General features: G+C 40.0%; 1 protein-coding gene across 7 annotated transcripts in view; it reads right to left on the bottom strand.

Moving 5' to 3' along the window:
- BTBD10 (BTB domain containing 10) overlaps positions 1-27,065 on the bottom strand; it is a 29,918-nt gene extending 2,853 nt beyond the window's left edge. The window contains exons 1-9 of one of the 7 annotated variants that reach the window (XM_079966460.1): positions 26,920-27,026; positions 24,722-24,777; positions 18,030-18,188; positions 14,367-14,510; positions 7,150-7,340; positions 5,034-5,316; positions 3,336-3,438; positions 1,452-1,572; positions 785-982 (exon numbers count right to left, since the gene is read on the bottom strand). In XM_079966460.1, coding sequence (XP_079822586.1) covers positions 785-982; positions 1,452-1,572; positions 3,336-3,438; positions 5,034-5,316; positions 7,150-7,340; positions 14,367-14,510; positions 18,030-18,130 — 1,141 coding nt within the window. In that variant the 5' untranslated portion in view covers positions 18,131-18,188; positions 24,722-24,777; positions 26,920-27,026. Of the gene's footprint in view, positions 1-784; positions 983-1,451; positions 1,573-3,335; positions 3,439-5,033; positions 5,317-7,149; positions 7,341-7,878; positions 7,997-13,972; positions 14,300-14,366; positions 14,511-18,029; positions 18,189-24,721; positions 24,778-26,919 lie in introns of those variants that run through there. The other 6 variants (XM_079966459.1, XM_079966461.1, XM_079966463.1 and 3 more) reach the window with 6 other exon arrangements.
- Between the last annotated feature and the right edge of the window lie 363 nt (positions 27,066-27,428).

Raw genomic sequence — 27,428 nt, 5'->3', positions numbered from 1 at the left:
CGATCACCAAGATCCACAAGAATGGCACTAGTCATTCCCCAAGTTGACAAGGTTCACTTCATAACAAGACACAGAGCTTTTAGTGTCATCTAAACCACTGAGCCTCTTGGACTTGCCAATCAGAAGATCAGCAGTTCAAATCCCCATGATGGGGTGAGCTCCCGTTGCTCTGTCCCAGCTTCTACCAACTTAGCAGTTCGAAAGCATGCCAGTTCAAGAAGAAAAATAGGTACTGCTGAGGTGGGAAGGTAAACATCATTTCCGTGCACTCTAGTTTCTGTCAGTGTTCCATTGCGCCAGAAACAGTTTAGTCATGCTGGCCACATGACCCGGAAAGCTGTCTGTAGACAAACACCGGCTCCCTTGGCCGGAAAGCGAGATGAGCGCCGCAACCCCATAGTTGCCTTTGACTGGATTTAACTGTACAGGGGTCCTTTACCTTTTACCTTTATTGTGGAATACTCTTGCCAATAGGCACCTTCAGTGTCAACTTTTAGACACCTGCTGAAAACTTTTCTAATACACTAGTCAATTAAGTATGTTCTGTATAGATAAATAAATTCCCCACATTGAACAAGAACCTTAACTGTATTGCAATGTGCGCCTAATTCATAAACACCACTACCTATTTAGTTAAAAAAAAAAATCTTAGAGATCACCATCAGGTGTTTTCTAGTGATGTTTGTATTGTTTGTTTAATGAAAATTATCTGAGGATATGTGCATGTATTGTTGGAGAAATACCCCAGAGCCAAATTTACTTTCAAAAAACCTCAGTGACTTACTTTGTGAGTATTCTTCCCCCATCTGTGGAGGGTATTCTTCATCCCAATCGACCACATCATCGTCAGTGAGCACCACAATGTGGCACTCTCTTTCCCCGCTTTGAGCACTGGCTACCATCAGTGGCAGTATCATTTCTTCAAGGTAAAATTCAAACTGTTTCCGAGCGCCGTCATTTGATAATTCATGCATAAGAGCACCTGAAATCAAGAACACCAAATCAATATTACTGAACACTTATTTAAGAAAGACACTTTAGTCAGTACACTAAATACACTTTAGACACTAAATACACTTTAGTCAGTACAGTTTTTCAAGACCAAAAAAAGGAGAAAGCTTCTGCTGTCGTTCCCCTGACTAGGGAAACTGAACAATATGGTTTTTGTGGTAGAGAAAGAATTTGTTGGGAATGCTTCAGATAACAGGCTATGTAGGTTTAAAGATTCATTTCCCCATTGAGCCTCTCCTATGTATTTCCATGATGTTAAGGAATTATCTACAAGAAAATAATGCCATGATACATATGGAGAGTCATCTGGAAATGAGGGGTTCTTTTTAAGGAGATAGCTGTATTTCTGCATAAATATTATTCCAGGAAAATATTTTGCAGTTGGAACAAGGTATATTGAAAACACGTACATATAAATCCAGTTTCAGCTGTGTACTTACTGAGGTCTCTACATTTGATAGTGCTATAATCAAAAGAAATACAGAGATAGTCGCAAGCTTCTCTAAGTTCAGGAATAGATATTCCATCTGGACAACGGATCACCCCAGTCTTGTAGTAATCCTTAGAAAAAGAAAAAGGAAAATTATACTACCATGAAACACTGGAAAGGAGCATCTAATTCCTTACTGAAAAGTTTTTCACTTCTCCAAAAATTCTGTTTTACCATCTTAAGACAAAATTAGCTTACTATTATACCTTTACATGGTAACAGAGCAGAAAATAGAGCTAATGCAGAAAGTTGCAGCGTACCTTCTGTCAGGTGTGGCATGAAAGGAACATAGAAGGCTGAACCTGAAATGACTGTACTGGATGCCAATTAGCTTCTGGGTACAACCCAAATGGCCTGCATTATTGTGGTTTGTGCATCTCAGGGGATGCCTGCCTGTCCTACAACATTGGCCAAAGATTTTAGCTTCCTCTTGTCATGAATTCTACTCATATTGAACCAGAGCAGATTCCAAAGTATAGCTATCAGAGTAAAAACCTAAACATGTTGCAGGATTCCCCAAAAATAGACCAGAGGCAATTGTATTTCATCCAGCAGAGCTTTACTGCTACTGAAAGCAAATGAGCATAATGGTCACAAATCCAATACATTCAGGATTGGCACTGTCCATAAGAAATCCAGTTGCAGCAGACCTAACTGAAACTTACAATAACTTATAATAAAACTAAACCTTAACACTAAGCATAGTATATACAGAACACCACACCAGAACAGAAAGAGAGATAGAAAAGTGTGAAACCCAGGCTCCTTGTGCCCTTACTATTATAGTCAGCATTAACTTCACAGAAAAAGATAACAGAACCAGTTTAAGCCAGCTGTACTCAGCTTCTCTAAAGGAATAACCCGAACATCATGAACTAGTACTAGTTTCTTTCACACAGAGAAGCTTCCAGAACCCTCTCAAATTAATTAGACTAGGAAAGGTCTCTACACATCAAATCAATACTTTCTGCACTAAGAAATGCAAACTGACACCTCTTTCTATCTTTTCCTATTGGATTCACCCTCCCACTTAGCCATCCACAAACAACTCTGTGTGGGGGTGGGATCCTGATGTTCCTTGGAAGATTACTGGAGATTCTTCAATGAGAATATCAGTAATATTGAACAGTGGTTCTTGAAAGACAGCTTGCCTGCTATTCCCCCACAATGTTTCAACACAGTGGTGCTGGCTGTGTTCTATAACTCAGCTTACAGAGCTCACGTGACACTCAATAGGAATGGGCAGCACCTCAAGCAAACCAAGTGTGCACTGAAAAACACTCTGAAATACCCAGCAGTTTCATGGAAAGAGTTCTGTGAACAAGGAAAGATGAAAATCACTGGTCTAGAGTCAAACACTGCAGAAATTAATGTCTGGCACTAGAACAGTTCTCACAGTAATGAAATAAGTTATCTCAACTGCCATACTGTGATACAAAAGGTCCATAATAATAAGCTTTTATGTAGAACTTCTTTATCGTTGGAGACAATAAAATATCTAAAAATAGATACCACCTTTTATATCCCTCAATTTCAGTTGAAGCCTTTTGATTACACAGCTGGAAACAAAACTGCATTGTAAAGGATTTTCATATTACATTTATTCTTTCAAACAATGTCATTCAATATATGTGAGAATGAATGAGAGAGATGCCACACACAATGGAATAGCAGGAATCCTTAGTCACCCTCAATCACAACCCGCACAGGCCCTGGATATAATAGGATGAATGTTCAGGTGTTCTTTTTCAAGTCTACAAAACCATTTAAAAATCTGTACCTCTTGTACATAAACTTATGAATGTGGAAAGAGCAGCAAGTAATGTAATCTCACCAGAATAGCACGAAACACAGTAGAGCCAATTCCCTCGGCCACTTCATACTCTCCTTTCTCATTGGGCCGTGTGAAATTATGTTCTCTTCCTGATCCAAACATCCTAGATAGATATATATAAAAGGTTTGCTTAGAAGTCATTTCAGATATACAATGTTCATTAGTGTTCAAATCAGCAAGGTGAAACTGCAGAAAGAATAGTAGCAAGTTAAGAGCTACAGAAAATAATAACTCTTGCATCTTCTCTAAGATAATATTTGTGTGACTTGTTACTTCAAATAAAATATGAACACATAAAATACAAAGAGACTATTCAGGAGAGTGAACTAACCCATATTAATTATTGTATTTTTCTATGTATAAGACAACCCATATTTTTTTAAACCCGAAATTAATAAATTAAGTTGTTTAGCTTGGGGGGGGGGGTGTCACTTCCGCCAATTGCTCACCCACCTGCCTGCCACTGCCAATCGCACACCTCGCCGCAGCCAATTGTCTGCCCGCTCACTGCCACCAACAGCCCACCTGCCCCAGCCAATCGCCAGGCCTTGCTGCAGCCACCAATCACCCACCCAATCGCCACTGCCAATATCCTGCTTGCTGCTGCTATTAATTGCACATCCTCCCTCTGCATTCACTATCCGTGTATAAGACACCCAATTTTGCCTAATTTTTTTTTTAGCAAAAAGCATCGTCTTATACACAGAAAAATATGGTAATATAGGTTTAGTTCACTCTCCTGCATGGTCTTGTCATTTTGATCTACAACGTGTCCTTTAATCCATAAGTAGCAGGGACAAATACATGCTTTCAAGTAAAATGTCAGCTTAAAATGGACAATGATCAATCCATAAAAGGTTTATTACCTCCTTTGCTGAATTTGATAAGAGCCAACTCTACTCAGCACGGCCATTAGAAGTTACCTTACTGGTTTCTAGAAGAACAGACCTCGATATGTCCCTAATACTATACACTATCTAAAAATGAATCTGGTAATTCACTGCAGAACAATACCGCCACGGGTCACATCCCATGAGGAAATTCATTATAAGGTAATTAACTACTGTAGAGAAAGTCATGTAAGATATATTCCTCTCCAACTGAATTGCACCATGGACAGGTTTACCTAAGGATAAAAACACCCAATATCTAAGTTGCATTTCATGAGAGAAAAGGTACCAACTCTAAAAGAGGCTAATTTCACCTGAAATGTTGCACAAAAATATTTAATCAAGACAGCTGTAAAACTGAGGTATAGAAAATTGAATAATTTATTTCATAAAACAATTTATTTCATGATAAAAATATTTAAATGACTCCTATGAAATATGCTACAATTTGGAATTCTTAACAATCTTTTAGCTTTAAGAATATCATAAGACCTCAAAGACAGTATCTTGATATTTATAAATAATTTTTTTAAAAAAACGTTATTGCCCTCCAGCATCAAAATAATTACTGTTTTTTCTGGGGAAAGTAAATGAAACAACTCAAATTTGTACTTTGTGTATGTTTAATTTTAGTTTTCATTCATTCTGTTGGTTTTTCCTGTTCTTTTGTGTTACCAAAGTGTACATCCTTGTTTAAATAAATAAAAATGTTTAAACAAAGAAAAATATTGAACAAGACAAACATTTGTTCTGAGCAGCAATTCAGGGAGTACAGTTTATGCGTATGCAGTAAAAAAGAAATGCTGACCTGCCCAACATTGTATTTGGCTGTGCAGTAAAAACAGAAGGATCTACAACAAATCGAGTGTTGTCCACTATGAGCGTTACTCTCTCAGAAGTCCTTATGTTCCGAGCTCCCTCTTTTGCATTCTCGTATACAAATACCATTTCGCCAGCATTCTTGCAATTTCCGTCTGAACTTGACTGGCTGCTGTTTCTACTGTTCCCAATACTACTACTGGAACCATTTGGAGAGGTTTTCTGAAGTCGAGGGCTGCTTGGACGAGATGAGCTATGATCCTTCTCACGTTCTGCAACAAAAAAAATTTAAAATATCGTAAATGGTGTTGCAGTGTCCAAATATTCTACACTATCAGAACGTACATTCTCACAGGGGGCAGCTATTATTGTGACCCTACAAGCAGAGCTGCCACTGTATTGATTAAACCACATAGATCTTAGACTTAGGTACAGTGGCAGCAGGGTGTGACCTTGTGGTGTGAAGGACGACAAAGGGGGGAAGTCTCCTAACCTTCGCTCTGCTTATCATTACATGGGTGAAAGCTGCACAGAATGGAATCTTATTGTTATGAGCGGCAGTGGAAGGGTTCTCTGTGCACTTGTCCATGGACATAGGAAGTGAAGATCAGCAGTCATTATCGCTGCCACAGTATAGGAACTCCTGAGGTTAAGAGTGGAAGTGGGTGATCTGTTTCCCTTCCCACAGACTGCTGGGACAGAACACTTGGGGAGGGACAAGTTGTATGAATGGAGTGGTATTTCACACATACAACTTTTTCTCAAACAAGCTTCAGTTATCTCTAGTCCTAGGTATCAGTGTGCAAACCTATACATGCAGGGGAGGAAGGAATAGTCACAGCTTACATTCAAGACTTGAGATAATCAACCATGGTTTGCTGTTGGCTTATGAATCCTAGCCTGTTAGGGAACAAGCTAAGATCTCAGGTTCAGACACTGTGACAAGTTTCAAGTTGATTTCTTTTTGTACCGCCAGGCAAAGAAAGAAGTGAGAAGAGACTGGGCTGTGCACACCAGCATGCTGCTTGCTCCTAGTGAACCACAACAGGCCAGAAGCCCTGGTTCACTGTGATAAGCAAATAAGATCACCTCATTTTACAAAAGTGCAAATCAAAAGTATGTTCACTTAAAAAGTGCGAAGAGTGTGCAGTACTTGAGGTGGGTATGTTTAGCCTGAATAAGGGGAGACTGGGGAGGTAGGATAGCCATCTTCAAGTATCTTAAGGGCTGTCACATGGAAGAGGGAACATGCTTGTTTTCTCTCGCTCTGGAGGGTAAAACTCAAACCAATCGCTTCAAGTTACAAGAAAGGAGATTCCAACTAAACATCAGAAAAAAATTCTGATAGTAAGAAGTGTTCAAAAGTGGAACGGACTTCCTCTGAAGGTGGTGGACTCTCCTTCATTGGAGGTTTTAAAGCAAAGGTTGGATGGCCATCTGTCATGGATACTTTGGTTGAGATTCCTGCATTGCAGGAAGTTGGACTAGATGATCCTCAGGATCACTTCCAACTCTACAATGGTTGATTACTATCCCCTGATAATAATAATAATAATAATAATAATAATAATACTTCTTCTTCTTCTTTGTATAACACCCTACACCCACAGGTCTCAGGACAGTTCACAATATAAAACAACTGTTAATAAATCTATTTAATTGTTTTAGTGCTTTCTATTATCATATGATTCAATGAAGGCTCTGACAATATAACCTATTTGGGGTTGGGATTTCACATACTTTTGATCCAAGTTTTGCATATGAACACAGAACAAATTAGTGAGGATATTTTTCATATATGAAGCTTAAATAAATAGCCTCCGGGCCTCTGTTGCACTATTTATGTTCACAGCTAACTACTGGTGTGAAAATAAAGTGGAGGATGGACATCTGTAATGCCAATGAACATACTGGCCAATGCAGTTTTTACATTTGCATCACATGTGTGAAATAACCCTAGATTTAACCTCAGTTAAGAAGACAAACACATATGTCTTCAGGAAATGTAAGGATCCATTCATACATATGGCAATGTCAAGATTGCTATTGTTACTAAAAAGTACACTTAAAAAAAAGACTTTAGGTGCTGTTCTCTCCTTACATACCTCCTTGATGCTGTCTTGTTGGTGAAGTCACATTTCTGATACACGGGGTGAGCTGAGACTCGAGCCTTTCATGGGAGGAGTCACGTGATCTATCACTTGATCTACGTCGGTCTCGTGACCTTTCATGCCCACCACTAGCACCATGGAGACTCATTTTGCTACAATCTCCTTTAGCAACACGTGAATAAGAACTAGAAAGACAAATGTTTATGTTTAGTTTACACTTGTCATATTAAGATTTACAAAGCAATCTATACACTGGAATATCAATAATTAACAGGTCTATTTCCAATCTTTCGTTAGCTGAAATTATTTCCTAACCTCAGTGGCATCCTAACATCAAGTTCTATTTCTGAAAAATTTAGAAAGAGGCACATTGCTTGTGGGAAAGTTTAAGTCCATCCTGGCAGAATCATTATGTTGCTCACCTCTTTATTACAGCTTGCAATACCCTGTCTATAGAAGATCCTATGGACCATTCATTGGAGCACACTGAAAAGTATATTCACAACATGCAATATACTAAGAATATGTAAAACGCCTTTGAAACAAAATTTAAGATACTGACACAGAAGTAAAACAAAATTGAGATAAATATTATTTGAATTATTCCTATTTTTAAAAACCCTCAAACTTTTTGAAATAGTTTGACAGAAAGGATACCACAACACTAATATTTATAATTAGTACAATTAATAAGTTTTAAAGGTCAGCTGAAAAATTAATTACAAGGGGAACCAGAGAAATGCCACATCTGCACTCTAGTTCCACAACCTCTTCTACATGCAAGTGGGGAAGGAAGTCTATGTCACTCCCAAGACACATCCTTGTGCCACAGCCCTTGGCTCCATTCTCCCTTGAAGCAATTGTGACATCAGCAGCAGATCAAACAATCTCTCCCTGCTTATTTGCATGCTTGGAGCCTTAGACCATTTCCGAAAGCTTCAAGGCAGGTACCACTAACTTGTACATAATTCACACAGCTAATATAGCTCCTTCCTTTCTGCAGAAGTGGTGTCTTACCTTTAAAGAAAATTAACAGTGATTTGACATCATACACTCTGATTGACCCTAGCTTCTCCTCTAAAATCTGAGCAGTCAAATTTAAAAATCACCAATCCAGTCTACTTCTAACGCGGAATTGCTTTTTAATAGAATGCATATTAAATTGGATGAACAATAGAGCTGTAGGCAAATGTAGTAAAGCTTGTTCAAAACAGCAGGACAGAAACTGTCCTGGTGCAAAGTCTGCTTGTAAGAATGAAACACGGTACATAATCTTATTTGTAATATAACACAATTTAGTGGTCAGATTTGCACCACTCTTTCTCTCTCTTAAGAAATGTGAAACCTGTTTTAAATCAACTATTTAGATCAGCTTTTTGTTGCCATTTTAAATAGATATAATTGCCTTGATTTATCATCACCTCCCCCCAATAAGATCACAAAAAGAGCCAAGCAGACCAAAGGCCTCTTCAATCCAACAGTCCCATGCTGTCAACTAGATGCCTACAAAAATCCACAAGTAGGATAAAAGGGCAATATAAATGGTCCTGGTTTTTATATACAAATTATCAACAGATGAGCAACAGGTGGCTAACTGACCGTTTCAACTGTCCCATTATATTGCCTCAAAACCTGTGTAGTTCTGGGAGCAAGGTCCTGGTACAGGCAGAAGAGGACTGAAAACTGGTGGGTGAAGTTCATGTACATTCTGTCCCATCGCACTGGATCACAGAAGAGGCCTGATATGATGGGGGATTCCACCCCAATTAAAAATGACTGGGTGGAGGGAGAGGTGTGTGTGGAGGAAATAATGATGTGGTTAAAATGTGCCTGAACTTCAATGTAAGCCACTCACACAAATAGCCTCCTTTGCCTCACATGGATTGCTGCATGGATGAAACAGGTCTAAGATTAAATGTGACAAGCAAAAAGTATTTGCGTTCCACAGAATTATGTCTTCATCTATCAAGGAGGAACTGCAGTGTCAGAAAGTCCAGCCTCTAAGACTAGATCCTCCACACACTGGCTGACGGAAACTAGACAACGAGCAGATTACCCGCTAAGGTGGTATACTACCCCAACATATCCAAAAGACCTAAGAAGCCAACCCAAAGACTAAGAGGAATTAGCTAACCTGATGAAGGAGAAATTTCTTATCATCTCAGATCTCAAGCATGAAGCAAAGCCTATATATTTATTAGTTGCATGTTATGACTAACACATCGCAAACCCTCTCTCTAACTGTGATGGTCCTTTATGCCAAAAAGGGAAGGGACACACACCCTCAAGATCTTAGGTGGGAGAAAACCCCTTCTTGACTTCAGCAGAATGTAACTAATGCATGGCATCAAAGGGACACTTTTCATATTACAGGAAAGACAAGCTCCCACATTGCCACAATATTTCAACTAGGTTATTTCTGGAATGTTTTATATGTTTGCACACTGGAGGAAACAAAAGAAACCATGGCGTCCATATGACGGCATCCTCACCGCTCCCTTTACGATTGCCAATAAGAAGACACATCAGCAAGCTGGAGAAATACAAGAACCCTCCTGTTCCATAAAGTGTGAAGCAGGCCTCAGAGTGACAGACGGCCCACACAAAACCACCACAGGATGAATGCACCCTACGCCCAGTTGAAAAGGCAGGAGGGAGAAACACCCTCCTACGCATATTGACAAACCTCTCAAAACTTCTGCAAGATATGAGGGAGGGGACCGAAAGTGCAGTTACCTAGATCATTCAAGTGTGTGCCCGAAGTAGTTTACTGATGGAGAAAAAAGCTGGCACTACTCTGTGCTGTATTTATTATTACTGTCCATCCCTTCACTGCATGCTAAGCTGCTTTTCTGAAAGTCATTTTCCAAATCTATAAGCAGCTTAAGACAAAGAGTGAACATTAGTGAAAGATAGAGATCTCCAACTCTAGAATGGGAAATAAGAAAGCAGGAAACACGACGTGACACGACACATACGTTAGCTAAAGGAAGTAAAATTTCATAAAAGTCTAAGTCATGATTTTGCATCTGCATTTAGACTTAAGTTTTTGTTTTGTCCCCTAAAGGTCCATCCTGCCCCAGAGCAAGTCTACACAACCCACAGAATACAATTCTCTTTGGCTGTTTTCAAAAACAAGCCAACCTCATGCATATTAAAACCTGGATATTATCTACTGTAAACAGGTGCAACAGGAAGTATTGCAGATGACTCACAATAATACACTTCCTTAGGCAGCCTGAAACTCTAGAATAGAGAATAATCATGCTACTGGAATTTTATTCTGAACCACAGTAAAAAATATATATTTTAAAATCCCTAAACTCTTTGTCAAGCTACTGAGATGTGTATTTTGAGGAGGAAAATCTAAACTAATTTTAAAACATATTTTACTCCCATTTTATATTGCTAATATTCTCTATTTCCTCTACAAAGAATATGGCATATGTTTCCAGATGGAAATCACAGCAAACGTTTGTTTCAGAAATTTATACCCCAAAAATTATAGGCAAACAACAACGAAACAATAGCATAAATTGAAGTGTGAAGCTGAACTGAGAATATCCTTCAATTCTCTTCAATTATGTACAGGAGAATTAAAGAAACAACTCTACTCTTGAGTGCTTCAAGAAGTTATTTTCACTGGGAAGAGCAGAAATGAAAGAAGTTTGTATGCACTGAGTGTTGGCAGCAAGGACCAAGAGAGTATTGGGGATGAGCAGATACTTGCCACTTCGAAGGCTATCCCTGTGTGCCAAAGGAGGAACCATTCTGAGACTTCAGAATGGAAGATGTTTAATTTAATGAAACAATGAATTTCTAATAATTAATCTGTGACAAATCAAATTGGACAAACTGGAACGAACACGGAATCATTAAAATCTAAAATCAAAGTTGTACTTAGCTTTCCAGGTGACTACTCCTAGGAAGCTATTCGGGGATATTAAAATGATTTATTCAATATATTTATACCCTACCTTTCTCCCAAGTTGGGGTTCAAGGCAGCTTACAACATTAATCATAAAATATAGAATAATAAAAGCAAACTAGTTAAAAGCAAAAATAAAATACATTGTAACATATTTACAACCAACAATTAAGATACAATTTGCCCTGTGATCAGAACTGTCTGCACCTTAGTTTCCAAAGGCCTATCTGAAGAGGAAGGTCTTAGGCTGCCATGGGAAAGATTACAAAGAGGGAGCCATTCTAAACTTTGTTTGGAATTCCACAATATAGGAGCAGCCATGGAAAAGTCTCTCTTTCATGTCACCAAAACTGTGCTCCTGTTGCTGATTAGTGTATTAACAGGTCTCTGTGCCTTCATTTGTTTTCTTAAAATCTAAAAAACCTCTGAGTACGTTATTCAACTGCCATGACTCAGAATGAAATCAAATGTTTTAAAACATTTTAATAAAAATAAATTTCCAGGTGAAACATTGGAACTTGTTGAATGTTAATATTTAAACTCAGTAAGTGCACTTAATTGATTATTTACCCCCACATCAAATATTTCAGTTCAACTTCCTTTGGCTATTGGAAAAATGATGTATTTATTTATACACTTAAATTAATAATAGGTAGACACTGGAAAATGGAGTTGGCTCAACTCTTAGCTATTGGCATTGCAATGTCTGGTAAACTGCACAAGCAGAAAAACTTACGATGGAGGACCAAAAAAAGTGACTTTGCTGACACATGGTTCAACTTCCTATCATTTGTGAACACACACTCAACTCCAAGACCACTGACAACTCATTACTCAACCAACGAAAACTGCTATATCAACAGAATAACTTGTATTTGAGATTTTGTATACCTCCATTTGGGATATTCTTATTTGCTACTGTTTGCTTGTATTATGAAAAAACAGAAATTAAAATATTCTTTAAAAAAAATTACATGACATATTTTAGTCTTTGCTAAATATCAGTCAAATTACAAGTTACTTAGAGGAGCTGTTTGGAAACATGCACTGTAATGTAATGTAAGGGATGTGGGTGGCGCTGTGGTCTAAAACGCTCAGCCTCTTGGGCTTGCCAATCAGAAGGTTGGCGGTTTGAATCCACACAATAGGGTGAGCTCCCACTGCTCTGTCCCAGCTCCTGCATACCTAGCAGTTCGAAAGCACACCAGTGGAAGAAGATAATTAGGTACCACTGTGGTGGGAAGGTAAACAGTATTTCCGTGCACTCTGGTTTCCGTCACGGTGTTTTGTTGTGCCAGAAACGGTTTAGTCATGTTGGCCACATGACCCAGAAAGCTATCTGTGGACAAACGCCGGCTTCCTCAACCTGAAAGCGAGATGAGCGCCACAACCCCATAGTCGCCTTTGACTGGACTTAACCATCCAGGGGTCCTTTACCTTTTACTGTAGTGTAGGGGGGGCTAACCCCCCAGTTAGGGGGGCGTGACTCAGTCCCCCAAGCAGTTTTTCTGCCCTTTCTACAACCCCACCCATTTTAGTGCCCGTAGCCAAAAGAAAAAATGGAATTGGGATAGGCACAACCCGGGGAAGAGCTTCCAGTTTCCTACTGGAGATGCAAATCACCCACTTCCCAGTCATCAGACTGATCATTTGGGCTGTGTGTCTGTTGATATATGAATGGGGTGGGGGCACCTCCACCATTGGCATGCAGCAATCAGATGTTGATTAAGAATGAATGTGGCCCTCAGGCCAAAAAAAAGTTAGCCATAGTACTTTAACACATGTGCACCTAGAATACAGACTGCTGCCCAAACCTGGTAATTTGAAGGGGGCATAATCCCTCGTTTGTAAACTCAAAACATTATCACACAGAATCACCCAGCCATTCCCATGTAGTAGCTTGCAACATGAATGGATGACTCCACACTATTTGTCTTCCTACAACAGCAAACCACATAAAGCAACTGTTTGTTGCAAGTCACTTCACACAAACATATTGATGTGCACAGAGCACATGCCATACATGTAACCTTAAGAAGCCTCTATATGGTACAGTATTAGTTTTGAACTAATCCAAACTAGTCTTAAGAAAAACAACCCATTAATTTCTATCAGCTATTTTGTGTATAAAACCATCAATTTTCTCATATTTTAAACAACTTCATATCATGCTCTACACTACAAAAATAATGCACTAAAAATGCAATAAAAATAAAATGATGCAATAAATGATGCAAATACAAAAAAATATTCAAGTCAACTAAAATGAAAGCAACTATTTTATCAGCCATAAGCATTTATAGTATATACAGTACAACTCTAGGAGCTGTAAAGCAACATGTTAAAACTACAGATTTAAGAAGCATGTTCAATATTCATAGTTTAAAGAAGTGTGTAGGGACTAACAATGAGAAAACTCAGATTTTAGAGTACCTTTTTTTAAAAAAAAAATGCCAACACTTTCAGAGACTTACTAACCAAATCTTTTTATCTTCCTGATTAAGTGATAGAGTACATTTCAAATAAATATTACACCTACAAAAACTTTTGTCTATGAATCTTTCAAACAACAATAAAAGAATATTCTGTCTTGCACTAAAAAAGCTAGTCAACCAAACTTAAAAATAGCCCCTTCTAAGAAACTGTATTTGAGTGGATCTACAAACTTCCAACTCCTCTTAAATTAAGCTAAATAAATGCATCTTGACACCCAACAATAACATTTCTGTTTATATTACAGTCTTTCCTTGAGACAAAAGATCATGCACACACACATCTGCTCTTTGTCATATCAGACATTTAAAGAGATCAGACTACACAAAGGACAGTTAGTCTCCTTTGCATTCCAGCTCCTGCTAAATGCTGTTCAGATTATTAATGGTTACGCACCTGCTTTTGGCGTAGAACAAGGAAGAAACACAAAAACATGGGGAAAATATCGAGACCAAAGTACAAAGGAAATCCGCTCCCTTCCAGGCAGTAGATTTGGAAGCCAGCTCAGCATCCTCTGGCATTACTTGCTAAGTTCAGCATATTTGCTATTTCCATCCTCCTCTCAGTACTCCTCTGCACCATTAGCCTGCCTTACTTTCTAGCATCCTCTTTTCGTCTCACCCTCAAGGGTAACAATCCTGTTACAGCTATTCAGTTCATTAAGTGCTCAGAGACGCAAGCCCCCTAGATATTAATTCAATTCATTTTCTCACAGCCACTGACTCAGCCGTGCACAGTGCAGTACTGACGTCTGACCTCACAGCCTCCTGTAAGCTGAATTCATGCTTACCATTTCCTCATCTCTGAGCAGCCATTGGCTAACAGAGTTGATGGACAGTGTAAGGAACGCATAAGAGAAGAGATGCTTGGTATATTGCCAAATGCCATCTGTGAAGCTATTTCTAGTCCTGCCAGCTTGTCAGATTTCAATAAACTAACAAAACAAGGGAAAAGGTTTATTCTATCACACATCTTTCATGTCTGATTTTGTAGTCATTCAAAGCAACACAAACTATCAAAGAGCTTCATTTGGGATCATATGGTTTGCTTGGATATTTAAAGATATTTAATAAAAGCCACCCTGTTTAGAGATATAGGAGAGAAAGGCAACAGTCAAGATAACTCAGGTTAAGAAACTGCCTGTGCAGAATAAGCAGGAGCCACTGTAACTGCTCTAACCAGACTTTCTTACACAACTTCAATGTTTCTCAGTTATACAATTACAAACCAAGATCTAGGCTGCTGATGTGAGGGGACAAGACTTGCTTGTGGGCTTCCACAGACATCTGGTTGGCCACTGTGAACAGAATGCTCAACTGGATGGGCCTTTGGTCTGATTCAGCAGAGCTCTTCTTAACTCAAAAATGCAAGAAACTATTGAAGCAAACAAATATTTAGCTCTTTCTAACTCCAGAAAGGACGGAAGCCCCTCATAATAAATTATGCTCATCTGTAAAGTGTCACATGACCCCAAATGCTAGATTATTATTTTGTTTGGTTGTTGCAAAAATAATACAAGATTGATAGAGTATTTAATTCTCTAGCAAGCAGCTTCCACAAATGTTCTTCTGCCATGGCATATGTCAGGGAAGAGTTAGAAGTTTCCAGTTTCTCAGAGGGAGAAAGCATTCCCCAAGGGGGGGAGGGGAGCAGTGAATCTAATAGAAGAGAACAGGAGGAACAACAGGGAGGGACCGGCTGTTCCCAGGAAAGTCAAGGGTTAAGTTCTAGCTCAGATTCGGAGGAGGGGAGATACAAGCCAACTCTAGCCAGGAGGTTAGAAAAAAGAGCGGGAAAACAAAGGGAAGGGCGCGTTCGACATTTTGAGAGTGGCTGGTCATGGAGAAGCAGAGCTCAGAAGGTACAGTGGTGCCCCGCAAGACGAACGCCTCGCAAGACGGAAAACCCGCTAGACGAAAGGGTTTTCCGTCTAGCAGGGCACAGTGGTGCCTCGCAAGACGAAAAGAATCCGTTCCGCGATTCTCTTTGTCTAGCGGTTTTTTCGTCTTGCAAAGCAAGCCCATTGACGGCTTAGCGGATTAGCGCTTTAGCGGCTTTTAGCGGATCAGCGGCTTATCAGTGGATCAGCTGATAAGCGGTTTAGCGGCTTAGGAAAAGGGGGGGAAAGGGGGAAAAAACCCACAGGAACTCGCAAGACATTTCGTCTTGCGAAGCAAGCCCATAGGGAAATTCGTTTTGCGAAGCGCCTCCAAAATGGAAAACCCTTTCGTCTAGCGGGTTTTCCATCTTGCGAGGCGTTCGTCTTGCGGGGCACAACTGTATCTGAAATAAGTGACTCTGAGGAATAATATTTAAGAACTGTTTATAAGATTGTTTTGTTAGTACGCAATAAAAAGTTTTATAAAAGAACAAGAAGTGTTTGTGTGGTGATCTGAAGAGGACAACGACCAGGCCTGACAGCATAGTCAGTTTTTGCACTCTGCTTATCTGTGTGCCTTTTTCAAGACTTTTGGTGTAATCAAACAATTGTTCTCACACCCTGAGTCTAGAAGGGGAGCATGCCATAGTTTTGCAGTAGAGTACTTGCTATTGATGGCCCTGTACCCAACTTTGGTAACAAATGTTTGTTTGTTTGTTTGTTTGAGATCTTAAAATGCTTGAAAACAATTTTGTTGTGAGATTTTCCATAATATTCCAAAAAATAAACACAGCATAATGACCCATGTTCTCTGTTCTAAACGTTATCTCCAAATGTACACTTTTAAAACTAAAGTCATGCATTTTTGTGTTTTATACTGTAAACCACCCTGTGATCCTTCAATAAAAGGTGGTATAGAAATCAGAAAACAAAGCTAGTTGCCAATTAAAAGGTAAAGGTAAAGGGACCCCTAACCATTAGGTCCAGTTGTGACCGACTCTGGGGTTGCGGGGCTCATCTCGCTTTATTGGCCGAGGGAGCCAGTGTACAGCTTCTGGGTCCTGTGGCCAGCATGACTAAGCCGCTTCTGGCGAACCAGAGCAGCGCACGGAAACACCGTTTACCTTCCCGCCAGATTTATCTACTTGCACTTTGACGTGCTTTCGAACTGCTAGGTTGGCAGGAGCAGGGACCGAGCAATGGGAGCTCACCCCGTCGCGGGGATTCAAACCTCCAACCTTCTGATCAGCAAGTCCTAGGCTCTGTGGTTTAACCCACAGCGCCACCCAGTTGCCAATTACTTTTATTCATATAATACAATTTTATTTTCATTTGTATTACTTGCATGATTTGTTACAACAGAATTCGCTGCTTGCAGTTCAGCCTTTTGAACCAAGCCTGATGTCCTAGGCTCAGGGTAAGTAACAACATTTTTTTGCAGTGCCAATGCATATTAAGCAAACAAGCTATTCCAGCTGACCCAACATATCCCCATCTAGTGAAAGCCTGCTGAAATCGGGCTTTATATCACTTCTGGAAATCACCCAGAAATCACCCAGAGCTGAGGACCGAGTGGATTTTCCCAGAAACAGCAAATTTCAAATTGGAAAGTGGCTTCCTAGAATATGCCTGCTCACCATTCTTTTCTTAGATGATTCACAGACAGCTCTGTCGATATACACCAGCTGACTAAGGCCATCTAGGCTAAGGTTACCAGATTTTTTTCAATGAATCCAGGGATATTTTTCAACTTTGATGGATTTTGTATGGGGACTGATTTGTAAATCCGGGGACTGTCCTGGGGAATGGGGACGTCTGGTAACCTTAATCAAGGCAGCATATAAGCACAGTGGCCTCTAAGGTGTCCTGTTAACAGTCTTAAACCAACAGCATGTTTTTAGTGCTAAAGTAGCAATGATACCTTCTGCCAGTAATATTCTAGACTTCTTTTTCCATCTCTGCAATGAATACTTCAATACCCAGCGAGGCAGAGAGGATCATTTTGAAGTACAATGAATGTATATGAACTTCTAAATTTAAAGTTATTACATGCAAAGATGCCAGGTGTTAATTTGCTTAACGTTTTTTATTATGGCAATGCAAGCTGCAAAGCAATTATTTCTGCTATCAAATGCCTTCACCTATTGATTCAGCACAGTAAGAGTCAAGTTATAGAAGAAGAAAAATTATGTAGTTAGACAAGTATGTCAAATGGTCAATGGTTATTCAGATTATTCATTTGACTATATATATTGCCTTAGATGTGTATAATTTATACCTAGTGGCGTACTTGTTTCATTTAACATCTTTCTACCCAGGTAGGTGTTTTTGTTAAGTTTTAGATGACATAATCAATAAGTGGTCAACTGAATTCTGTATTTTACACATTCTCAGATGGCTACAGCTGGCAGAAGTGAGAAGTGATTAACAAGCTCAATAAAGATACAAAAAATGATACATTAACTCAGAATGATGTTTATCATCTGTTACTGAGAGTATCAAACTTTTCAATAGTTTTTCAGAATCAATTTGGATTAAAGTTTTGAGATGCTATACAGCATATGTGCTACCTACCTTGAATGCTTAGAAAGTTTACGGGGTCTACTATGCAATTTTCGATCACAATTCTCTGGATCACTGGAGTTACTGTCATAAGGATGAGGCCGTCCTGCCATTCCACTCCAAGCTTCCTCACACTACTGCTCTGAAAAGCATACAGCCAGCACTCATAACCTACATTAAAAGAGCAGCATTGACCTTTAAAATGCCATTTATAGTAATAAAAAAGCAAAATTAGAAGCATTTTGCTATTTATTCACATGCACCCACACAGTCAACATAACAAGACTTTTAGAAACAAACAAACCTGAACTTGGCAATGGTACAGAGACATTTCCACTATGGGAAGTCAGTTTTAATTATATGCATGAATGTTTGCCGACATGGAACATTGATAGCAGCCTCTTTAATTACCTTTTAATAGTACATACAGAAATGCTTAACTGCACATGCATCAACAGTTTAAGCAAGAAACTCTAGGTTCTTTAATGCATGACTCATAGGAATATCTGTCTTTGACAGATAGCAAAATGTGGTCTCATAGCCTCCCATTTATGCTATAACACTGGAAGTTTTCGCCATTTCCTTTGAATGGCTGGTACCTCCTCTCACCTAATCCAAGGTATGTTTTGAATTTATGCTTTGCCATGAAACCTGTTCAGTTCATTGTCTGAAAGAAGGCAAAAGCGCCCTTCACTTCATCTGATAAGGGTCAAGTTCTTTGAATACTGACCAATAATTAGCATGTATACAGAGCTTTTGAATATTCACAGCATTTCTCTTCAACAGCCTAGATGTCCATATGCATGGAGATAATATCCTGGTTCAGGCTTGCTTAGATTAAACTGGTTTATTGACTTGCTGACTCAACATCACGCTTGCCCCTCTCCCCCCCAAAAAACAATTAGGTACTAGATCAGGTGCTCCACAGCCAGGTCAGTGCGTGTGTACATGTGTGTAAACACAGCCCCAAAACTTGCAAATTACACTATTTAAAAAGCAGGTGCTTGTTTGTTTGTTTGTTTGTATCTGGGCAGTGCTGGGCATTCCCCACTAATAGTATATATTCTGATAAACACTTTGAATCTCAGCATAGTCCTAGTTTCGATCCCCATAAAAATCATCATCTGTTTGCACAGGTGAACAGAGGTGGGGAGGGGAATGAAGTTTCTTTAGACAGTGTAATCATCAGAGCTATTTAAAAAAAACCATATGAAGTATTTCAAAGCCAAACCAGATGTAACAAGTAGTTACTGAATTCACCAACAATCTGCTTCTTTGGTCTACAAGAGAATATATACAATGAAGCTCCGAGCAACGCAAAATTATCCAAGACTTAAAAGAATCAAGACTATAGAGGGCAGGAGAAGATCAAGGGAAGAAAACATCTCAAGAAAAATAGGAAATCATCCATTCACTTAGTGGTGTGACTGAACATGAAGGTGGGTAAGAAAAACAGAGCAAGTAGGTCCTGTGTGGCTTTGAAAGAAATAAAACTGGTAGCCTGCATGATTTGGAGAGGCTGTCAACTGACCACTAAAATATTGTTATCTGGACGGTCAGCTACTTACCATGTTGTGGTAATATGTGAAATCAATAATGTACTAGTTTAGAGGCATCTGCCAATCTAAATGCATTATGCTTCTAAGAAGAACAAAACTATATAATTAACGTAGTGACTTCAGTTTGTTACTGATAAATTACCATTTTAAGTACTTAAGTATGTGACCCTTCAAGTGACCAAGGGTCGACTTTTTGTTGTTTTGACCAGTCAAATGCCACTTCCATACTTTGCCTTCAAGGTATGAAGGCATTCAAAGGCTGCTCTGGGAGAAGGAATTTACTTAAGAGAAAAGAAATCTGCAGAGGGAGGGAAGGCTAGTCCCGTCCTTTTAGAGATGTGAACCCATCTCAAACCAGGACTCAAATTCATAGTACATGTAATAATACTGAAAGCCATTTTTGGCAAGGTCTCTCTGCTGAAGCTACCATAAGAAGGCAGATTTATACAGGAGTATAACTGTTGTTTCTACCTAACTGTCAGACTGTATTTGAATCACAAATATATAGCCCTGATTTCCCTTTGACTTGAAAAAAGAATGTAGTTTGTTAATATACACATACTGGGTCTCTGCTATTATACTCTAAATAGACGAGAGTGGTTAGAGAGAAATGTCATGATAAAGGCTTCATTAAAATCTTAATTCTTTTCATTTCAATTTGTAATTTATACAATTAATCTCAATAAATGCTAACGACAAGAAGAGACTCAGCAAATATCATCATTAGACATGGAAGCTCTGAACTGGAAAGACCATTGTTCAAACTTCACTTGCCTGAATTCCCAAGGTGGCCTAAGGCAAGTTCCTATTCTCACAGTTTCAGTTCCATCTCTACAATATGGGAATGACACTCACTGATTTTACAGTGTTATTGTAAAGTATATTTGAATAATCTGTGAAGTGCTTTGAATAATCTAAAAAATACATAAAAGTTATATTTGTCATATTACATACCCATCATATTAAATGAACCAGTATTAGACTGAGAAGCAATGTGTTACATTTAAGATCAAATCAATCCAATAATGAGACGATCAACTGGATCAGAAGTGTGATCATGTGAAGGAGCAGAGGTGTAACTTTTAGGCAGAAGGCCTTACGCTTCTGGCTCAAAGAGCACTGTATTTAAATATGGGTACTACTGATCAGGCTACTGACATGATCTCATTTCATAGCTTCACCTTATCAGATTTCTAATTAGCTCAGATGTAAATCCAAATACTAGCAAATGCCACAGCTTTCAGAAACTGTAACCATCTCTGACATTATCTAATATCTGTTTTCAGGGCCATTTCAAGCAAGGCTTTCATTTCCCTTGCTTCCAGGCTATTGAAGCTGACTGGTTATTCCTGGTCACTCCACTTTAGTTGGTCCATTTTGCTGACGGTGTTGAACCTTACAAATAAACAATATGCAAGGAACTGAAACTGCTTTAAACTTACAACTTCCCTATACAATTTGAGTTTTCCTGAAATTGGTTTTGCAATTCTCATGTCATGGGATAAAGGTGTCTGTCTGCTTTATCAAGGACAGCATCAGCGACATTGAGAACTGGGACAATCCTCCCCCTGGACTCCTTCTATGCCTTAGGCTTCTGCAACACTTTTCTAAGTCAATGCTCTTATAGGTAGATCTTTGTACTGTACAACTTTTCCAATGGAGGAAGCTCCTCCCCAGTCTTCTCCCTCCCTGCCTGGATTCTTATTATCAAGACACACACGCTTGTCTTTATCTTCCCAAGGGCTACATTTATATTTTCCCCAACAAACAGATAGTGGCTTGTATTTTCATTATAAAACTCTGTAAAGTACACCATCACAGGCATGGATAGCACCACTATGTAGCTAAATAAATGAATTTTGAACTAGATGGTGTGCTAACCACTAAACTCTGGGCTCTTTCTACGTAACAAGTGAAGGGACAATACCTGAAAGATATGGGGCATTAACAAAGCAACAATGCTTTATTCCACTTTACTGTATCTTTTTTAAGGAAAGGGCTTTAATAGTGCTGTGCTGTTTTTATTGGTTTTATCACTTGTAATTTAACAGATTTGGTTTTTATATTGTTTTCATTCTACTTGAGTTTAATTATTTTTAATGATTATTTTTATATGTTCTTAGCTTTTTGAATTTTATCTGTCTTGTTCTAATTTGTAAGCAGCCTTGAGTCCCAGTATGAAAAGGCAGGATATAAATATAATCCTCCTCCTCCTAATTGTAGAAAGGTGGTGTAATCTGAACTAGCATAATCAATGATGTCAGAACTTGCTGCTATTCCAAATTCCATTCAGGAGGCTGGGGGGGGGGGGGCTACTGTCACCTGAACTGGCAGGAAAGTGTGTGGGTCAGTCCTAAGCATTTAGCCCAAAGTCACACAATATGACCAAGCTAAAAGTTTAGAATAAGTATAAGTTTCTCCTTGCCCCATTCTACCACACTCTGGAATGCCCCTTTTGGGGTCTTACATCAGCATAAATTGTACTGCCCGAGCCACAGACTAAGCCAGGGTGAGATCAGCCTTACTACTGTTGTCTATTTGCTGGTAACCTCTACGTTAGATTACTGCAATTCATTTTACATAGGGCTGCTTCTGATAATGGTTCAGAAACTTCAGCAGGTGAAGAATTTGATGGCCAGGCTACTTGCCAGGGCAAGATGGTATGAACACATTACACTGATCCTGGCCCAATTGCACAGGCTGTCAACTAGTTTCCAGGCCAAATTCAAAGTGCTGGTTTTGACCTATAAAGCCTTAAATGCCTCAGGACCAAAAAACCTCAAGGACCACCCCTCCCCATATGAACTGACACGGACCCTGCAATCACCATTGGGAGCCCATCTTTGTGTGCCTCTACCACAACACAAGAACGGGCCTTTTTCGCAGTGGCTCCCCGAAGGAGGCTTGGCTGGCACCTTCATTATACACCTTTAGGCACCAGGTGAAAGTTCCTCTTCAACAAAGCCTTTGGCTGATTATCCTTTCAAATGTGTTTGTGGGTTATTGGTTTGTTTGTTTTTCTTGTCCTTATTATGTATTTCGTGTTTTTATCTTGTATTTTATGCTGTGAAGTGCCCTGAGATCTTTGGAAGAAGATATAACTATTTAATAAATAAAAATTAAAAATCTACCTGACTCAACTGGGAAAGACTAAGATCTGCCAAATCCAAACACTCGTATCCCAGCAAATCTTGGGTTAGTTACCGACTCTTCTTCCCCTTTCCTTTTCATCTGTCCTCATCTTCAAACATCTCTTCCCCATTTACCCTCACATTCTCTCTTCCTTGTTTCTTCTTACATGTCATCACCCTCCCTGTCCCACGGTACTAAATAGATGATTGGGGCCAGATAGGCTTGTCTGATGGAGTAAACTTCTCTAGGTTCAAGTCATGGCTTTCATACAAGATAACTGACACTTTATGACATAGTTTTGCACATGAAATTACATTATGTCAAGAAACTTCCTCTGGAGAACTTTTATCAATTAGCAGTTTATTTGTTCCACTGTGATATATAGGGAACCAGCCTCTTAAGACAACTGATGGAATGAGAAGGAGGGGTGGTAAAGCATTCTGCTGCTTCAGAATAATGAGGAGCTTACGCCAGTTAAGATACATTAGTGTAATGTTGAAGTTTTAGGAAACAGCACCTTATTTTCTTTTCCAGTTTAAGTCATTGTCTAAAGTTCTACCAAATATCCATTTGGACCGTCACAAAGTAAACATTTTAATAGCTGGTTTTCTATTTTAATGAAAGTTTTCATCATGTTTAACAGCATGACATCCCTTTTAAGTGGGCCGGGAGGACACATTTGTTTTCCAAGGCCTTCAGTGATTAATATAAACTGAACTGCAAAAGTGATACTGTGGTTTGGTTTTGTGTATTTAGGTATTTGTTGAGGTTATGTGCTGGCTTTTAGTAATGTTTATTTACTTTCTTATCTATCCCAACCTTCCTTACAAACAGAAGCACAGAGCAGCTTACAACTTAATTAAAATGCCATTTAAAACATTCCACAATAATAAAGAACTGAACAACCATTGTTAAAACTATAATATCACATCTTTAACTGTTGTGTTCCTGGGACAGCTAATTTTCAAATATCTTTTTATGTTATGATGAAGACATTTTAAATGTTTTAAACTATATTGTGTTGGTTGCATTTTGTAAGTCACTTTATGATGGTTATTGAAAAGCAGGTTATAAATACATAATAAATTACAGGCATTCTTTAAAGATCTGAGCAGCCAAAATGTGTTGCATTACCAATATTGTGGCACCTGCTAAGATTATTGGGGGTACTTCTGGATCCATAGCTGTCACTTGAGGCTCAGGTGGCCTTGGTGGCAACAAAGCACCTTCCATCAGTTGTGGCTGGTGGCCATAGCTGCACCTTTCAGCTATGCTCTGGTAACCTCTAGGTTAGATTACTGTAATACATTATACATGGGGCTGCCTCTGAAGATGGTTCAGAAACTTCAGCAGCCAGGATGCTCACCAGGGCAAGACGGTTTAGCATATAGTGACACTGGCTGTCAGTTAGCAATTGAGCCAAATTCAAACTGCTGGCAATACCTCAAGGACTGCCTCTCCTCATATGAACTGTCCCAGACCCTGCAATCATAATCTAAGGCCCTTCTTCATGTGCCCCCTCTACAAGACGTCTGGAGGGGGGCAACTGTTCTGTGGGCTTTTTTTGCGGCGGCTCCCTTGTTTATGGAATGTTCTCCCCAGTGAGGCTCACCTGGCACCTTCACTACATATCTTTTGGCACCAAGCAAAAACTTTCCTCTGTAACCAGGACTTTAACTATTTGTGGCCTTTTAGGAGTGGGTGGGATTTTTTAATGTACAGTATTTAATTTTCCTCTTGGTTTTATTGTATCTATGTGGGGTTTATTGTCTTGCTTGTTTGTCTATAAGTTGCTTTGGGTTGCCCTAGGCAACATAAAGTGACTAACAAATTTAATAAACTATAATAATAATCCACAGCAGCATGTAGTTATTTTTAAGAATTATGGACATTTTGCCTTTATGCCCAATGCCTCTAGGAATCACATTCTTGCTACTGATATTTACATAATTAAAATGCTCTCATAAATATATTCTTGTTTCTGTCCGGATTTAAGTCTCTTCTTTTACTTACCAAAGCCAGAATACTGTTCTACATTACTATGATGAAGGGGGCATTGTTGGAGGAGGCTGGAGAGAAATTAATGAAAAATTGTGATGGAGCATCTCCCAAAGTAAGGCAAAAGGGGAAAAAAGCATACTAGTTTAGTAGTTGCAAATATTCTGTGAAAGGAAAATAATGAAGTTGTAGGTTTTGAAGAAGCAGAGCAGATGAAGAAAACATAAAGGCCTGTTGTGCAAAATTCCAGGATCATAAGTGCTAACTGTTTTACAATAAAACGGGATGTTTATACTACAAAAGATACATGGTGTCTCACTGAAGCACCACACAGATTTAATGAGGCTTAAAATCTCTATTTAGGCAAGAATAACATTTTTTAAAATATTAATGGCGATATCCAATATTAGCTGTACTCAGAGCAGACCCACTGAAATCAAAATATGACTAGGGTTGGATGTCATCCATAATTTACTGTCATGTTACAATCCAGTAGATTAGTCTGAGGCGCTTTCTATTATTTTCCAAGAAGTGTATAGCCTAAACACAAATCTAAGTTAAGTATGTATATATTTGAACAAGTCCATTAATACACCCAAATTGTTTTGAAATATAAGAAAAGTACTCAAATATTTTACATGTCTTAAGTATCTATGGTTTAAAACTTTTAACACTGCAAGAATAAAAGGACTGACAAAATGGCCACATTCACACACAAGCCAAACCGCAGCTTAGCAGAAATGTGTAGGCTACTGGAGAGGAGAGGAAATTGTAACCACTTTGTTCCTTCCTAGTCCTAAAGTCAGTGCAGTGTGTCAGCTAAGCCAAGGTTTGGTTTACCATGTTATGTGAACCAATAACTCCTTTCCAAAAGAAAGAAACTGGCTAAGTATCATCTTTTGGAATTTAATTTTTGTCAGATGACGGATGCCAACAACAACAATTTATAAAGAAGGTATGTGGCATGACATCAAAAGTATTGTTAGAAAATATTTTTCAAAATACTGAAATACAATACTAAACAAAAACAGTGGCACCAACTAAGTTACATGAATGACACAAGGATCAAAGAATAAATGATAAGTCTGGAACGAGTGATGTGACAGATATGGGGATACTGGAATTACTGGACCCAACTGCATTCTCCTGTACTGGTAGCCAACTCTAATAATAGTAATAAAAAAAACTACAAACGACACTGTAAATGATTTGTGGCACAAACAACATCCCTTATCTTCCCAAGTAAACATTAGAAATATTTTAAGCCTGCTCTCTTTAGAACACCAAAGTCAGAATAAACCACAGAAAGAGCAGCACATATATTAGGAAAATTACAAGGCAACTTTCCCCATAAATCTATGTTTTCCGTTAAAAAATTCAAAACAGTCCAACTTTTTTGAGTACAGTATTGTATTCTTAAAACTCTCCCCCCCCCCCCACACAAGCTCTCCACCTCCTCATCCTGGGCTTTCCCCAATATGCCCCCCAACACCTTTCCAGAAGGGCAGGATGTGGCAAAGAAGGGGGCAAAGGTGAGCTACCCGTGACAAGGCACTTCTGTGGGAGCAGCCATACGCCCAACAAGCCCGTCGGTGAGGAGAGGAAGGAGGGCACTGGGAACCGGGAATCACCACGAACGAGGCCGTAAACAGCCTATAAATAAATTAATAATAACAACAAGTACCACCACCACCACCTCAATCCCGCCCTTCCTTCCTCGCAACTCTTTGTGGTCCACATGGGTTTTAAAACAGATACCCCCCTCCTAGAGAAACCTGTCTTGCCGCACTTGTCAGGTAGACGCAGATACACGCGCATCTGACGCGCGTCACGCATACACTCACACAGTCAGGTATGCGCGTGTACACACACAAACGTACCTTAATACCACGCGGCACTCACCACCACACGTACCCGGCTCCCCAACAACCGCTGACCCTCCTCATTTTATAGACCTCCCTGGTAACGGCCACCCACCCTCCGCCAGCACAGACGAGCAGCGCCCACCTGCCCCAACCTGGCCGCCACCGCGACGCTTCGGATCTCCGGCTCAGACTCGCTTCCGTGGGAGAAAACAACCGGTGGCCGCCGCCGCCGCCCGCTGTCCTGCCTCCGCCTGCCGACCACCGTCTCCCCGACCCTCCCATTCTGCCCCAACCAACCCCCGGGGGGGAAGCTTAAAGGGCCTCCCGACGCCCTCCCACTTTCCTCACCTGCTGCGCCCCACGACGCCCGGGCTCCAGCCTCGCCGTGCTTCCCCCTCACCGCCGCCGCCGCCACCGCCTCTCGCCGGCAACTGTCGCTGCTACTAGGCCCCGGCCGGCCGTCTGCCCCTGCTCTCGCGAGAGGTAGGCGCGGAAAGCTCGCGGGGCGTCGCCTGGCAGCAGGGAGGGAGGAGAAGCGGGTGGAGAGCGCGAAGCTCGCTTACCGCGCGAGGGCTGTTGCAGGCGGCTTGCCTCCGAGGCGGGGGAAGGGGGGCGCGGGTTGGCTGCTCCGCGGCGGCCGGCTCTTCCTGCAGGCGCCTGCCGCGTTCGAAGGAAGCGGTGGCTGCAGCGGCGGCATCGTCGCCCCTCGGCGCTCTCTTCTCTAGCCCCGCTCCTCTGGTAGCAGCGACGTCTGCTCCTTCCTCCGTCCTTTTCCCGAATCTGCTCAAGTGGACGGTCGTCCCCCGAGAATTGGGCATCAGTGGAGGATTGTGACGGCGCTTCTTTCATTTATTTCA

This window comes from Podarcis cretensis (genome assembly GCF_951804945.1).
Source record: "Podarcis cretensis genome assembly, chromosome: 1".
In the NCBI taxonomy this organism is placed as follows: domain Eukaryota; kingdom Metazoa; phylum Chordata; class Lepidosauria; order Squamata; family Lacertidae; genus Podarcis; species Podarcis cretensis.
Note: the sequence above shows the minus strand (reverse complement) of the source record. Positions and strands in the feature narration are given on the sequence as shown.